The 16362-nt window shown below is 58.6% G+C and overlaps 1 protein-coding gene across 1 annotated transcript; it reads right to left on the bottom strand.

Moving 5' to 3' along the window:
• Positions 1–408: 408 nt before the first annotated feature.
• On the bottom strand, positions 409–13837 carry ANHX (anomalous homeobox). Its single transcript, XM_045087741.1, has 9 exons — positions 13582–13837; positions 11238–11365; positions 9165–9288; positions 8060–8276; positions 7642–7759; positions 6194–6486; positions 3050–3185; positions 1322–1403; positions 409–1050 (listed from the first exon to the last, which is right to left on the bottom strand). Exons 1-9 carry the CDS (start codon positions 13828–13830, stop codon positions 964–966), a joined length of 1434 nt encoding a protein of 477 aa, XP_044943676.1. The 5' UTR covers positions 13831–13837; the 3' UTR covers positions 409–963.
• Positions 13838–16362: the final 2525 nt, after the last annotated feature.

Here is a 16362-nt window from a genome sequence, read left to right as displayed (position 1 = left end):
GCTCAGCACACAACTTCCAACTGATACAATGGGTGAGGCAAGGACTAGGGCTTATTCCTGCCAGTGACAGTCCTGAGTGTCAAAGTCACCCCTGTACGAAGTCATCTGCATCAGGAGTCACATCACACTCGGCCCCTGGGGCCCTGCGTGCTTGGACATGGTGGCATCTAGCACCAGGGCAATTCCTTTTCCCACAACACAACAGTCAGGTGAAGGGCAGAGGGCAGAGATGCCCACTGTGGTGTTGCTTATAAACCAGACATACTAGAAACAATCAAATCAATAGGGTACTGGTCCATCACTCAATGCACACGCAGGCCACAGAACGCCAGCCAGGGACAGAAAGGCAAAGGACTGACAGGGACAGGTGTCCACGATGTAGTCAGGTCAGTAAAAGGGGAGAGCTCAGAACATTGAACTGCAATTTAATTGAATAGAACATGTTTTACAAACACAGTAAACTCCAACCTGTAGGGAAAAGGCACCCTGGCCCACCCTGCCTGTGCCGTCCCAACCACATCACCCCCAAGACACAGAGTGTCACAGCACTACCCACGCCCCACTCGCCAACCTAACTGGGTGAAGCTCGGCCTTGTCATAGGGCAGGGAGGGCAGACAGCAGTGCAACATTCTCCTTTGTCTCCAGAAAGGCCTTCCCTGCCCATAACCTACAAGCCCAGGAGCTCGAATCCACAATCTCCCACTGCCTGAGTGAAACAGACCCCCTGGACTTCTGGGCTCAAGAGCATTTCTCAAATGCCTCCTCTGATACAGCGAGCGGCCAACCAAACTATGCAAACACGGCAGGGGGCTACGCAGCCTCAGTGCTTCTCACTGGAACCCCCCAAGGAACCCTGGGGCCTCTCTTCAGTCGGAATAAAGCTCTATGTAACATGTGTTGAAAGGCTCGATGTCCACGCCTGCTCCCCTGGGGGCACTGGCTGGATACCCCAAAGGGACATCTCAACCCAGGCTGCCCCCTGAAAGCTCAAGAAGCATTCTGGCTCCCCAGAAGGCATCACTGGAGGCCTGGCCGTCAGGCCACTGCACCTGGAAAGCCAACACAGCATTACACACGGAAGCACCTTCTGCCTGGCTCCACATTCCCACCTGCCACCCCTTACTCCGGGACACCCCATCTCTGGACTCAGTAAGAAACACGAGCCCGCAGCACCCACCTCCCGGGCCCCATTCAACTGTTGTCCAGCCTTGAAGCACCCCTTCCCTTGTGACATGTGCCTGGTTTACTCACTCCAAAGGTATGACCTGAGGATCCAAAAGTTAAGAGGGACATGCAGAGTCCCTGGTGGTAGGGTCTCACCTGGCTAGAGGGCACGGGCTGGCTCAGGTCCACAGCAGAAACAGGGCTGGAAAAGGAAGGGCCCGGTGCCAACTCCAGCGGACTGGAAAAGAGACGTCAGGATAAGCTCCATATGGAGGCGCACCAGGTCATGGTCCACCCCGCGAGCAACATGACCTGACAGCACTCTGCATATAAGCAGCCCTTCCGGGGGTAAGACACACTTTAAGAAGTGTCCTCCCACAGGGCCCTCCAGTGCTAGAGGGACCTGTGTGACATCCCAGGCAGGTGGCTTGGGTGAGGCAGAGAGCACTTGAGGAGGCTCACAGAGATGGACCAACAGAAACCTGAAGGAAGAGGTCAAGGGGCAGCCCTGGGGAGCCATCAGAATCCAATCGGGGGAGCAGCAGGGACAGCAGGGGAGCTAACAGGTGTAGCCACTCAGGACAACAGCAGCCTGGCAGTTCCCTAAAAAGACAAACACGCACCGACAGCCATTCCACTCCTAGGCGTGTACACAGCCCAGAGACCTGAAGGCACACAGGCAGACCCACGCGCATCCAGGAGTGCTCACAGCGACCCCAAACTGGGAACCCAGAGATGGCTACCAAGAGGCGATGGATCCAAACACCACAGTCCATCCCCATCACGGGACAGAGCTCACAAAGATGAATGGACCAATACACAGAGCCACAGGGTAAAATCCCCAAACACTCATGCAGAGTCAGAGAAGCTAGACCCTCTCTCCCCTCCTCAAAGTTTAACACTCCTGCATTCCGTTCACATGGGACTTTTAAAAATGCAGAAAAGAAAGCAGATCCGTGGTCCTGCAGGCGGCAGCAGGAGGGGCTGATCCACACAGCTCAGCACGCGGTCGATACAGAAGTCACACTCAGAAAACCAGCATCTGTATCGCCTAACGCGGTGCTTTACTGGAGGCTAACAACGCCCAACGAATCTACTGTTAGGGAATGACTCAAGGTCATCACATCGGAGCAAGGATGGGCCGAGCCATCAGAGGGCAAGGGTGAGCAGCCGTGAGGGGACCTGACAGTGGCATTTTCTCCATCCAGGTTCCTGGACATGAACAGAAAAGTGAGTCCATCTGCAAAGTCTGTATTGTCTCATGCTCTGGCTGCTTCAGAAAGCAGAACCTGTGACCTGACCCACCGCCCCCTTCTCTCTCACACGCTGCCCTGTAGTTCTGCTCGTGCGGGGCACCTGGCCTTCAGCTCCCAGACTGGGGAGCCTAGTCCTGGCAACCCCTACTGCAGCTTCCTGTCCGACAGACGACCCTGACTTCTCACGCTCCTCTAATCCCTCTCCTCAACCCCCTGATTCTCCGGCCTGTGGCCCCGGCCCCCGCAGCCAGAGCCTGAAGCCCCGAGGCTACTCCCAGCTCGCACGCACCTTTCACACTACAGTTTGGAATATAAAATCAGGATCTTGATGCTGCTTTAAAACTCAACCTCCACCTGGTGAAAACAAAATGCCAAAAAGCGGCTTCTGGGATCCAGGGTGATCTTGGGGAAGAAGCAAAGTGGGAGCACGAACCCCAACACCAACACCTGTGTCTGCTCTGCAATTTCTGGGTGTTCTCCTGTCTCAGGGAAAAGCCACCCTTTTCTGGTAGATGCAGGGTGGGGATGATGTTGTATTTTCCAGAAACCCGTAAGGAAAGGACTCAATCTGCGTATCTGCCAAGTCTATAAACCTGGAACACCCCACCCGTGGCTCTGTGTGGCTCACCTCTGGGCTAGGAGGAATTCGGGAGGCTGTGTCACCAGGAAGCTGCCCGCCTGCTGTTCTGCCTGGCCGCCGCTGGCGCCTGCACCTTCCTCCAGGTACATGCTCGGGGGGTTGCCAGCAGGTGGGTCAGCGAATCCTACACAGAAGCAAATTCCACACCCAGTGCTGGGAGGACAGAACACAGCCCCCGAGCACCAAGACCAAGACCTCCACAGAGAGAAGCAGCGTCCAGCCTGGCCGGCCCCAAGCCTCAACCTCCCTTACTGAGGAAGAGTCACAGCTATTGATCTCAGGGCCTTTTTAGGCTTCCAGAAACAAAAGCAAAGTCCAGTTTTGCGGACTTCAAATTTTGCTTCATCTACCCAGACTTCAGGCCTCCAGTGCCATTGCTGCCACGTGAGAACTTCTCGGTCTGCCTCGTGCTGGCTCTTCAGAGGCTGGACCACAACCACTGCCACCTTCCATCTCGTGCTGCACCACGAGTTCACGGAGACGTGACGTGGCACTACCTCACCCTGCTCCTCCTTCTACAGAAAATGCTGCAGAGGATGTCCCCGTATGTCTCTCACTCTTACACAGAAGCCGTGGCAGATCAGATCAGTTCTGGGCCAGCAGACACTTCAGAGCGAGGGAAGGTAAGAAATCTACCAGGTGGTAAGCCCAGCGTCAGACTCTCTGACCTCAGACAAAACAACAGGCCAGCTGGGCTGGGCATGCACTGTCCCCCCTCCGCCCCCCACTGTCTGCCAGAGTGACCACCTAACTTGCCAGCCTGCAGCCCAACCTCAGACCAAAGGAACCTTCCTGACCATTCATTGTGTGATTCCACCCCCACTTTCTGCTGCTTCTTCTTTTCTGCAGAACTCTAGAAATACCCTGAGGTATGTTAAATACAACTGAAGGACTAATTTGAGCATTGCTGGTTCAGATTAAAAGATCACTAAATTACATCTTCTTCCTCCAAAAGGAAGACAAGAAGCCAAAGTCCAGAACAAAAGCAGCATAAGGAGACCCAGGACACAAGTACCATCCTTTGTTGGTAGGGCACCTGAAAGCAAGGTGGGACTGAGATCAGGTCCTGAGAATCTTCAAGTGGGAGGGAGGGTAAGCAAAGTTAGGGAAAGGGAAAGAGGGGAACACCCCGGTGCTCAGGCGGTCAGTTGGCAGGGAGGCTCACCAGTTCATACAGAACGTCACCTTTCACCTGTGCTGGATGTGGTGTCAACACCAGCTCCCCTCGCCCCCATGTGAATACAGCCAGTGACCACCCCACTCCGGCCTTGGCGGTAAATATGGGCTGGGCAAGCGTAGGTCTCCCACAGTGGAAGACGTGGACAAATGAAGGACCGATATGATCAGACTGAAAAGCTGCCTCCAGAGCAGTGAGTCTCCAGGGCTCTTCCTCTTTCCCGCCCCTCACCTTTCTCTGCTCAAGGGCCAGAATCCACAGCCCCAATATTCCCGCCCTCAGACAACAAAGCATAATCTTGAAACTTTTTATTTTGAATACTCAAGGGAAAAAAAAGATACTGCATCTATAAAAAGTAACACAACCTCTGACTAAAGGAAAATTCAAATAAAAAAAGAGCCTGGGGGCGCCTGGGTGGCTCAGTGGGTTAAGCCGCTGCCTTCAGCTCAGGTCATGATCTCAGGGTCCTGGGATCGAGTCCCGCATCGGGCTCTCTGCTCAGCAGGGAGCCTGCTTCTCTCTCTCTCTCTCTCTCTCTCTCTCTCTCTGCCGGCCTCTCTGCCTACTTGTGATTTCTCTCTCTGTCAAATAAATAAATAAAATCTTTAAAAAAAAAAAGAGCCTGGAATTCTCTTAAAGTATAACTATCAAATTAGGACTTTTGAAAGACAGACTCTAATACCCCCAAAGCATATACAATGAAAAAGAAAAGAAACATAAGAAAAAGGTAAGCACCTAGGGAGACTGGCCCAGGATTTCCAAAATCCCGGTAAGATTTGTGCTCTAAAGAGAATGAAGAACATGGAGGAGGAAAACCATCAAGGAATATTATCTAAGAAATACCCAAACCTTAGAGGATACATTGTCACCTGTTCTTTAAATCGAAAGGCTTAAGAGGAAAGTGAATTAAAGAGACTCACACCGCACACGATCACTGTGAAATCTTAGAACACCCAGACTTAAAGCAAACAAACAAACAAAAATTCCAAGAAAGGAACAATGTGTGATCTGCAAAGACGCCAGAAGATGACACGAACATCAGATGCTACAATGACATGACTGTGTCTGCAGATACCTACGGGAGGGTATTTAAACTCAAAATTCTGTCCCTGCCAGTTTATTCATCAAATGTGAGGGCAGGTTAAGGATAATTTCACAGCACGTAAGAAATCAGAAAATTTATCTCACAAGCCCCCTTTCTTGCACAGTGAAGATGTTCCCAAACATAACAAGGAAGTCAGTGAAGACAGGACAAGACCTGCAACTCAGGAAACACTGACCCAAACCTGGGAGGCAATGAAAGGAGCGTTCTTGGGCCGCTGACTCCGCCCAGGTCTAGGAAACATCACTTGGGCAGAAACGGAAGGAGGCCTCCCAGCCATGGGTCTTTGGAGGATACACTCGGAAAAATGGGAGAAGTTACAGGTGTGACAAAAACAGGGAATCTAAAAGAAAGGAAGACAATTAGAAACCCCAAGAAAGTAAAGATATAAACACAGAAGACTAAGAAATTTAGGTGATGGGTAAACTGACACTGCCAACGGCCTCCACATAAGGTGAAGTGTCACAAGACGCTTCTGAACATGGTAGACAAACACGTCTCTAAATCCACACTCTACAGGCTACAGTTATAGCTAAACAGTAAGTTTCAAGTTGATAAGTTTCATGTTAGAAACGAAGGAAATGATACTTAGATCATGAGATGGGGTGACCTGTCCTCTATTGCAGCACGTGGTGACAGGCAAGTCGGGTGGACTGCAATGGGAGTGCAGGGTGGCAGCTGTCTCATTTCGTTTTAACCCTTTCCTCACCGGCCTACTTTTAGTCGTATGCACATTTTACTTTGCAACTAGAAAAGCAGGAGAGTGCTGCCCCTTCCCACACCCCCTCAAATGAGACCTGACTAGTTGTGTCATCTTGTGCAGAAGAGCACGGTCTGTCTGGAATGAACCCACCTGTGGAGCTGGGCTCACCGAGGGCAGTGATGGACATAGCCACAGTGGCATCTGCGGGGCGCATCGTGAGGTCCAGCCCATGCCCATGGACCAGCTGCCCAGTCTGGAAGGAAACTTCCTTGGAGGACGCCAGTGCAAGGGACATCAGCCATGACTCAGGGGCAGCCAGGGAAGAGTCCAGCATGTCACTGCCAGAAGTCAGAGGGCAGAGGCCAGGGCCTGGGCAGATGTGGGGGAGAGTGGCAGGGCTTCGGCCAGGACCCTCCTGGTACATCTCACTGCCCTGCAGAGACCTGGGGAAGACAGCAAACACCGTCCCTTGGAGGGCAGAGACTCCCTCAGGCCAGGGAAGAGAGGCCTGGGAGGAAACTCCAGCCCCATTTGGGAATCCAGGTTCCCAACTCAACTCCGCCACTGATGGTTTTCTGGCCCACCGTGACCCTCATCACACAGCTTTCACTGTTCTACCTGTGGCTGCAAAGGTCCACAACAGTTAAAAAAAAAAAAATACTTTAACTCATTAGCTCTTGATTTAAAAGGACCTTCAATGAAGCACTGTTCCATAATACCAAAAACAGGAAATGATGAGCAAGACCCTAGCAGTGGGATGAATGATGATGGCTGATCTTCCAGGAACATCAAGCAGCAGCTGATAATAATTTAAAGACTCGATACTGCACACTCAGTGTGTCTCAGATGGTGCTCCTGGGCTTCTGTGATCCCCTCCCCTAGCCCTGTCACTTCTGCAACCACCTGCATCCTACCCCTCCCCGTCTCACAGATGAGAAACGCACGGCACTGAGAGCTCACAGGAACCTGCCCAAGTTCCACACCTGGGCAGTGCCAGCCTTCACGGGAAGGGCAGACAGGGAGTGTCATGAGAGAGGCCGATGTCACAACGGCAGATGGAAACAGTGTCCACAGCTTGATGGCTACACACGGGAACCTGGCCCCTCTCTCTGACCTAGTCCTGAGGATGGCCAACACTCTCCTTACCCTTACACCAGGTTCATGCCTCATCCCAGGGGAGGGACCAGGCTTGGACGGTGCCTCGTGCATAATGAGGAATTCAAGAACTATTACCTGTCACGGACTCAACGACACACAAACACTACAAAATACAGTAAGAAAGAAACAACAGCTCGGGCTTGGCTTTGGGAAGCCAGCCAGCATGTGTTTCGTCCCAGCTCTGTGTTCCCCCTTCCCCAACACATCCATGGAATCAGGCTACGAGCCAGGCTCCAAGGAGCAAGTGGGGGTCCCTGACATGGGCTCCTTAGGAGCGGCTTCCCCACCCCGGACTCACAGGGGTCTCTGCTCTCGGCAATCACTGACGTCGTCCCGCTGTCAGCCCCGACATCCGCATGTGCGCTCCAGGCCCGGTCACCCACTCGGGACGGGGAAAGTCAAGACGGAGATGGTCCCACGGGCCGTGCGGACCGCAGTACCTGGGAGGCAATGGCTTCGGCAGTGTCTCATCTCCAGCGAAGTCCGGGGCCAGAGCCAGCGACTCCCATGGCCCTTGAGTGGTCTCCGTGGACTGTGCGGGCCCATCTTCCTCCGGTCCTGCTGAGGGTCAGTCGGGCGGTGGGAAGGCTGCGGGAGCCGGCGGCCCAGCCTCCTTCCCAGCGGTTAGGAGCAGCGCTGCCGCGGACGCCCGGCCCCGGACGCGGGGACCGCTACGCGCTGCAGCCTCGCGCAGCCCCTGCGCGCCCTCCCGCCCCCGCTCCGGGGTCCCCTCCCACAAGAGGACGTCGTCTAGGGGCCGACCGGGCGCGGAGGGCCCGTCCCCGGGACGGAGCGGCGCTCACGAGGCCTCGCTAGGAAAGCGGGCCGGGCAGAGCGGGCGGCGCGGGAGCCTCTCACCTGGCCACCGAGGCCGGGCCGCGCCGCCGGGGCCAGGGCGGGGCTGGCGCGGGGGCTGCGGGCGCTCCGGGGCCGCCTCCCGCACGCGGAGGTCCACCGCCGCGTCCTCCGAGGCCGGCGCACGACGCTGCAGAAGGGCCCGTCTGCGCCGCCGGTAGTTGGCGAACCAGTTGTACACCTGCTCCGCGCTCAGGCTCATCTCCGCCGCCAGGTTCTCCTGCCGCGGACCGCACAGCCTCGAGCGCCGCCCCGGGCCCAGGGTGACCCCCAGGGCCGGCGCCCGCCCCCGCCCCCGCCCGGCGCGGCCTCCGAGCCGGGACGCCCTGCACCCCGGCCTCGCTCGTTCGCGGAGCCGCAGCCGGCCGAACCCGGACACGGGAGGGCCCGAGCGGCGCCACGGCCCGCGGCAGGCAGCGGGGGCTGGGACCACGCGGGGGGCGGGCGGCGCCGCAGGCCGTCGGCCGAGGTTGCGCAGGTGCGCGCGCCGGAAGCCCGCCCGCAGAGCCCGCGCGGGGATCGCTGGGAGAGCCCTGCCGATTGGACAGGGAGCGCGGTGGGTGGAGCAGGCACGAGGAACCCCGCTGACTGAGCAAGCCCCCACTCGGGAACGCCCCGTCGATTGGATGAGGGCGACAGGTAGGCGGAGCTAACACGGGGAGCCCCCGCCGATTGGACAGAGCCGAGAAGCAGGGGAAGAGAACAAGCCCCGACTTCGAAGCAGCCGGAAACGAGCGCGCACGCGCGGCGGCTCGCCGGTGCCTTCCGCTTCGGGGGCCGCGCTGCGGGGTCGCCCGCCGGCCTCACCGGGCACGGAGCTCCGCGAACCCGGCCTCCCCGCCGGAAGCTCCGCGACCGCCGTCGCCTGACCCCCGCACCCCGCGTCGGGCCGGGGGCGGGAGGGCACTGACCCTCCACGTGCGCAGGCTGGACGGTCCGGAGCTGCCGGCCGGGGAGCGCCTGTCCCCCGGGGAGGCTCAGCCGGCCCGAAGCCACCGGCGCCCGGCAGAGGGCCCCGCGGAAGCCCGGGGGGCGGGGGGCGGCACAGGGTGGGGGTCCCGAGGTCGGGGGCAGCGAAGGGGAGGGCGGCCTCCGCCTCGGCTCTCACCCTCTCGGCCTTGCTGGGGTTGGTGCTCACGGCGGAGGCGAAGTCGTGCAGCTTCTGGCGAACGTCTCGGGGGAAGTTGCGGCTCTTCGGGCCGTCGGGGCAGAGGGCGGGCGGGGGCGGGTTCCTGATGCGGACGGGGAGGCCGCGGTTACGGGCGCCCCTCCCGCGTGCTCCTCGCGGGCTCGCGCCGGGCACCCCCCGCGGCCTCTCCTCCGCCGGCTGGGCTCCTCCCCGGGCTCGTGCTGCCGAGCCCCCCTCGGAAGGACCGCGGGGCCCCTCACCGGGCGCTCCGGGACCGCTCACTGACCCGCGGCCCAGAGCTTAGAGAGCGGATGACGGGGAGATGGGTCGGTCGCGCTGCTCTCTCCTGCGTAGACACACGGGTTGTTCCGACAGGACACAAACGGTACCAGCGCGGAACACCCAAGATACCCCCAGGCCAACTAAACAAACCACTGTGGATGTCCGGAAGGCGCCCCACACATGCCACATCCCGAATGGAGCCTGATCCTTCCCCCTCCCCAACTGCCCCCGGGGCCCCAGCTCTGTGCATCTCAGTGAGAAACCACCGTGTTCCGAGAGCCCAGCAGGCTGGCTTCGTTCTCTCTTCACCGCCTCCGACACATCCAGCTCCTCAGCAGATCCTCCAGAATCTGTCCTGACACGCCAGAGACTCCCGAGAGCCTCCTGCCTCTGCTCCTATGCCAGCCCACCCTGGGGTGACCCCCTCTAGGAGAAACCACCACCCTCAGCCGGCGGACCGACCATCGCTCTAACTCCACGACCGCCCGGTCCTTACACCTCCGAGGGCTGCCATCCCCACATTCAGGCCCCCTCTGCCAAGGCTTAGAGGAGCCTGTTCGGCACCCTCCACCCCAATACAAAGCACAAAGGTGGCACAGTCCTCTAGTAGGCACATTCTGTGTCTAGTACTCCCGCTTGGAACAATGGAATCTACTCTGTGTCCTCTCTACTGTCCCTTGTCTGCACCAAGTGTCAGCTCCAGGAGAGTAGGGCTCAGGCTATATCCCCAGCAACTCCAACAGCTCCCAGCAATCAGGGGCCTCTTTACAAACAATGCACACTGATCCCCAAGTCGTTTACTGAACTGCACTCTGGCAGGCCATCGGCAACTATATGGAGGGAAAGGATCCCATTCCCGAAGACCATAAGGTTGATGAACTACTGGGCTTTGGGGACATATCTCATTCTTTGACAGACACCATGGATCCAGAAAGAATCCATTGCTTCTGGTTACCAGGCCCCGTGGTGCAAAAATCCCATTACTTGGGCTGCCAGGAACTCAGAGGACATCAGCCCTTCCTGGTCAGGGGGCAACACCCAGGATGAAGAAAGGCTCTATGGTCTCAGTGTCTAGCCTGGAGCCCCAGCTTTGCATCTCTCTCCTGTGACAGCTCTGGCAAGTTCTGACCTTTCTGGGCCTCAGTTTCCTCATCCATAAGTGGTGATGAAGGAATAATAGTAATTAGCAGTTGTAATGTTTCCTTAGTGCTGATAATGGCCGTGGTGGTAATTACTATTAATGTGGACCCAGCATCCCTCACATGCCAGGCAATCTCCTAAGCACCCCATGAATCTTGTCTGACATGTCCCATCACTCTCATCTTTACCTCTCTTTGAAAGGCCCCGCAGCCCCGAGGGGTGGTGCTGAAGACCCCAGCCCATGGCACCTGCAGAGCCTGTCTGTGGGAATCAGATGACCAAAGGCCACGGGAGGAGAAGACAAGAGGAAGAGAGTGAGGTCAGGATGTCCACCGGCTGCCTCCTTCCCTGCAGAGCCTTCAGAGCCCTCACAGGAAGGCAGTGGCCCTTCTCACCCTGCTGGCGTAAGTAGGGCTGCACCCCCATGGCCAGCTGAGCAGATGGAGAGGGTAGCTCAGTGCTGGGCACACTGGCTGTCGCAGAGCCTGCTACCTTTTGATGGTGACTGCTTCTTGTGACTTCTCCTGCATTTACCTCCTGTCTCGGCTTCACCTCAGCCCCTCCGTGGTTTTAGATGAAACACCCCCGGGAGTCCTGGGGAGCACGCACAAATAAAGGCCGGCGGTGTACCTCTTTCTGCAGCGGAACTTCTGCACTGGGGTGAGCGTGGCCACGCCCAGCCGCTTCATGACCAGACGGTAGTGAAGGTCGTTCCAGAGCTGGACCAGCTCCTGGCTGCCTCCGGGCACCTGGCATCCCTGTTGAGAAAAGCCTGCTGAGGCCCGGCTGCCCCCGGAGCACTGCCCTCCGACCCGACCCAACCTGCGGGAGGAGCTGCTGGCTGAGGGCCCGGGCGAGGTCCCGTCAGCTCCCCCCGCGCACACAAAGCAGCTGTCCGCCGCTCCTTACACACGGGGAGCACGAGGCGAGGGGAAGGCAAACGAAGGGCCCGGGGCCACACAACGCGTGAGAGGCAGGGCCACAGTTAGAGGCACCTTGTCAGACTTGAGGGTCCAAGGGCTGACCCCCATCTTGCATGAAAGACCTTCCCCTCCCACCCAGCAGGGCTGCCCCTCGCCTGCTCAGGGAGTGCCTTCTGAGCCGAGAGGAATGAAGTGGCTCTGGTCTGTGCCGCACCAAGCTCACCAATCCAGCATGACCTGTTCACACGACCAGACTCCGGAGCTGGCCCAGGGTGCCCAGTGCTGGCCTCCCCTCGACACAGCCCTGTGGTCGGCGTGTGCTTCCCGCATTTAACCCCAATGTTCTCAGCATCATCTTGGCAAGGGAGGTGCCGACAGTCATTCCACCTTCTCTCCACAGAGCGGAAAATGCCCATTTTGCGAGGCTGTGACTTCCAGTCGGCTGCCAGGAGGCAGCCATCAGCCTAGGGCACAGCTGTCAGGGAAACGTGCCCCTGCAGGACGCGGCCCTCCTCAGTGTGCCGTCCCCGCCGTCTCTCTCAGGTCTCCCCTACATGTCAGCTCCTCAGAGACGCTGAGGGCCGTCCAGACCGAGTTTACATCCCCGCTCCGGGGGTTTTCCATCACCGACATCATTCACACATTTGACCACCGAGTGCCCCGAGAGCGCACCACAACCCGGGTCTTCCTTGCTTGTTCGCTTTGACCGACGTGAAACACCGAGCCCCGCTGACTCACAGCTGCTACGTAAGCACAACCGAGGGGCGCCTGCCTCATGGGCCGCAGAGCCGGGGAGGCCGACGGAACAAAGACCCGAGGGAGCAGCCGCAGGGGGAACCAGACTCTACGCTGCACGATAAAGGGGGCACGGCCGAGCCACGGAGGCATTTACAGCAGAAACCAGCGAGAGGAGGAAAGGCAGCAGCCACGGAGGCAGCCGGGCTCCAGCTGCCGGCAGAGGGAGCAGCACGTGCTGAGGTCCTGAGGCCTCGGGATGGTCTGATGAGCACGGAAGCAGCGTGACGACTGCGGAGGAAGCTCAGGGAGAGGCTGACGGGGAGAGGGGGGCGCAGGCAGGCGCAGTCCGCGGGCTCGGGGCTCCCTGGGGCTCATCGGCACCTGCAAGCTCTCCGGCAGCTACGTGAAGAACAAACCAAGGGGACACGAGGGCACTATGCAGCCTGTGGCGAAGGGCGTGGAAACGGAAAGAACTGGAAAGAACAGAGTATCTCGGGGTGCCAGGATGGCTCCATCAGTGAAGCGTCTGCCTTCGGCTCAGGTCATGCATGATCCCAGTGTCCTGGGATCGAGTCCCACGTGGGGGGGGGTCCCTGCTCAGCGGGGAGTCTGCTTCTCCCTCTCCTTCTGCTCCTCCCCTGCTCATGCTCCCTCTCAAATAAATAAATAAAATCTTGAAAAATAAATAAATCTTTTAAAAAAGAACTATCTTGAAAATAAACTCAGCATGAATTCTGCATGAGCTGTATGATGGGGTGAAAGACGGAGAAACAGGCCCCCACACCCCTTTTTTGAAACCCTTTGAGCCAGAGGGATTTTGGAATTCAGAATTTCTCAGAGTTTAGGAAGTAATGCAGGCATGTCCTATGTGATGCGTGCTGCAGTCCAACGTACCACTATTTAGGTAGCAGAATGACCTGTGGTCACATTAAGTGGCTACAGACGGTAACGGCTTCACGTCCCCTCTGCCAGAGGAGTTGTGCGCCTAAGTAGCACCCGATGAGTGACGACCGTACTTTCAGTTTGCGTGCCCAGCCATGGGTCTGCAGCTAAGGGACTGAGGTCCTGGGTCTGGGTGACTGTCTTACCCACTGGGATCCAAGCCAGGACCACCACTCAAAATGGGGCTCACAAACAGACAGTTTGGCCTCCAATTACTATGGTAGTAGAACTCTGCACAGAGAGTGGACCATCCTGGCTTGGTTTCTAGAATGTCTCTCCCCAGGTTCTTGCCGACCTGTAGGCGCTTCGATTGGGTTGGGGACGGTTGTGGCTACTGTGGCTCTCCGTCCCAGCCCCGAGACGGGTCTTACCTCCAGGACGCGGCAGGCAGCCTGGTGCTGGTCCTGCTGGGCCAGCACTCGGGCACACACGAGGGCCACATCCACGTTGTCCAGGAGGTGCAGGCGGAGGGGACTGTCCAACACGGCGGTGACCAAGGGCTGCACCTGGGCTGGGTCATCCTGGAGGTCCCGGCACAGTCGGCCTGCAAGAGTCACCAGCCCCTCCAAGGGGGGCCCAGTGCCCCCACTCTCCCTCAGCAGCCTCAGGAAGCTCTGCATCCTGTGTCGGGTTCTGGGCCTCTGCAAACAAGACGTCAGCCATGACGATGGCCGGCTCTGCCTGTGGGCTGACTACACGCCCATCCACACCTCGGCAAGGCCCCTCTTGCCACAGGCATTTGTAACACGGTGGCAGGAGCGCTCTGAGAAAAGGCATAGGGGCATCGGTGCCTGCTACAGTTTTCTGTTTCGGTCCTCATTTGTGTGCCCGGTGCTGTCACTGCGATGGTTCATCTCATTCCTGTGACCCTTTCGCCTGTGCCGCACCCACAGGGCCCAGCCTGGTCCTCCCATGTCTCCTCCCTGTTTGCCCCAGTCTGACACAGACAAGGTCATCGAGTCGCGTTTCACTTCTCTGGGCTCCATCAGGCCAGCGACCCTGTGTATTGGGGTTATTAGATTTCCCCCCCATCCAGCCCACGGATGCCGAGGCCTCTCAGAGCAGTGGGGGGGACCCTGAGCTAAGGGCTTGGCAGACGTGGCTGACATTCCTACAAAGAGGAGCCCCATGGTCTGCCGGAGCAGGACTAGCACCATCTTCTTTTGACTACTATGGTCTTGAAAATAAACAAACATATTTGAAAAACACAAAATTTTCAAGACTGCCTTAATCCCACACTTTCAAAAATACATACAAAAGAATGAACCATTTTCTGGGCCACCCTATGCCTGGTCCATCCACTCTGCACTGCCCCCCACACACATAGGGGTCAGCTATAGCAAGTTGGATCAGAGGGCTTTATGAATTTTTTTTATAAAAATCTGACTATGTATACATACAGCAGTTTTTACCAAAAGAGAGACTACTTATGCCGTGACTCGATCTGGCCACGACCCCAGGCACATTCCCTAACCCACAGGAATGCGCCCGCAGGGCACGCACGACAGTAGGGGCCAGACCTCCTTCAACACCTGTCCAACCCCGGGCACTCGTTAGCATAGTAACCCTGATACCTTTGGTCACGACTCCTCTTACTTCCACAGACGACTCGCCTAAGCGAGGTTAAAGGCTGGTGCTCCACGGCATTGTGGCTTTAGCAGACGCCAACTGCTTCCCCCCAGGGGATAAGGATCTGCGCGCGGAACCGCAGAGGCTGTGCGCGCTCCCTGGCGGAGGGTCTGGCCCAGTTTCTAGTTCTTTCCGCCCTGCACCGCCCCCTGGGTCCTCCTCAGCACCCGGGGCCGCCCAGCAGGGGGAAACGCTCCCATCTATTCCACGGCTTCTGAGCCTTAGCGCCCTTCGACAGATCCTAACTCCGGGCCCAGCGTTTCTCCCCATCGCGTTGGGCGGGACGCCCCAGATCCCGCGTCCCTCAAGGGAGCCGAGGTCCCAGGGCTTTGGTGGGGAGGGAGAGGAGGGCTCCTGGCAGGACCCCGGCTTCTTCCAGCGCAGCCCGCCCCAACCCGGCAACCTCGGCCCCAGCACTGGCTCTAGGGAAAGAGGCCAGGCAGGAGGTTAAGAGCCAGGCTTCTGCGGACGGGACCTTGGAGTTCAAGAACGAAGTGGCCTCTTGGGGGGTACCCAGGACAGGGAAGGGCCCCAGCCCCCAGGCAGGGATGGAGGAGACCCGGGGGAGGGTGGCTCTACCGGGCGCCCTGCCCCAGGCACCCCCCGGCCTGGCTTGGCCCAGCCCCGCTCCGGTACCTTTCGGGGTGCGCTGCTCCGCAGCAAAGGCCGAGATTCCTGCCCAGAGGCACCCGCCCTGCTGCTCGCCGCGCCCCACTTCCGCGCTCGCCGCACGTGCTCTGCCCGCAGCTCCCGGGAGGAGGCGCGGTCGCAACAAAGTATCGAGGCCGCGGCCAATCGGGCGAGGGCTCCGCCCGGCAACCCGGGCCTCCGGGCCTGCGCCCCGCTGTACCCCTGCGCGGGGGAGGTCTGCCCTGTTTTACGCGGGTTCTGGGGAAACGGAGAAGTTCCGGGGGGGGGGGGTTCGGGGGGCTCTGGAGTAACCAGGAGTTTCTGGAGGTTCGGAGGCGCAGTCGAGCCTGGCTCTGCGCATCCTCAGGTGCAAGAAAAAGTGGGGCCAGGGCCTGGGGGGTCGTGGGCTGCGAGAGAGTCTGGCTGGCAGTGGAGGAGAAAGTCCACGACCCTCGTGCCCGCGGGGGGCAGGAGGAAGCTGTGACCTTTGAGTGACCCCACACCACCTGCCCGGGTGCACCACGGAGCCAAGGCCCAGCGGAGCTCAGTTTCTGGGCAGATGACCCCTCCCGTGCTGAGATCCGCACCCCTCCCTGCCCCGGCGGGAGGAGGGCACCTTTCAAATCCAAAAGCCACCCCAAGGAGACAGGATCTGAACAGTGGCCCCCCGCAGGGGGCGCGGGGGCCTGCGGTGCAGATTCACCTACCCGCCCCCCAGAGCGGCCACCTAGGACCGACGGCTCGGGCTGACATCACCCATCCTGACCGCGTTCAACCCAGAGATCTGAGCTAGGACGGCCCCGGGCGGGTCCCAGGTTCTCCCAGACCCGCTAAAAGATGGATGGAAATCACTAGATGGTCCACCTCCGGGCTTGGACGCCGTCTAGCCTCTG

The sequence above is a fragment of the Mustela putorius genome, unplaced genomic scaffold (genome assembly GCF_011764305.1).
Source record: "Mustela putorius furo isolate JIRA1106 unplaced genomic scaffold, ASM1176430v1.1 tig00001433_pilon_pilon_pilon, whole genome shotgun sequence".
Taxonomy (NCBI): domain Eukaryota; kingdom Metazoa; phylum Chordata; class Mammalia; order Carnivora; family Mustelidae; genus Mustela; species Mustela putorius.
Note: the sequence above shows the minus strand (reverse complement) of the source record. Positions and strands in the feature narration are given on the sequence as shown.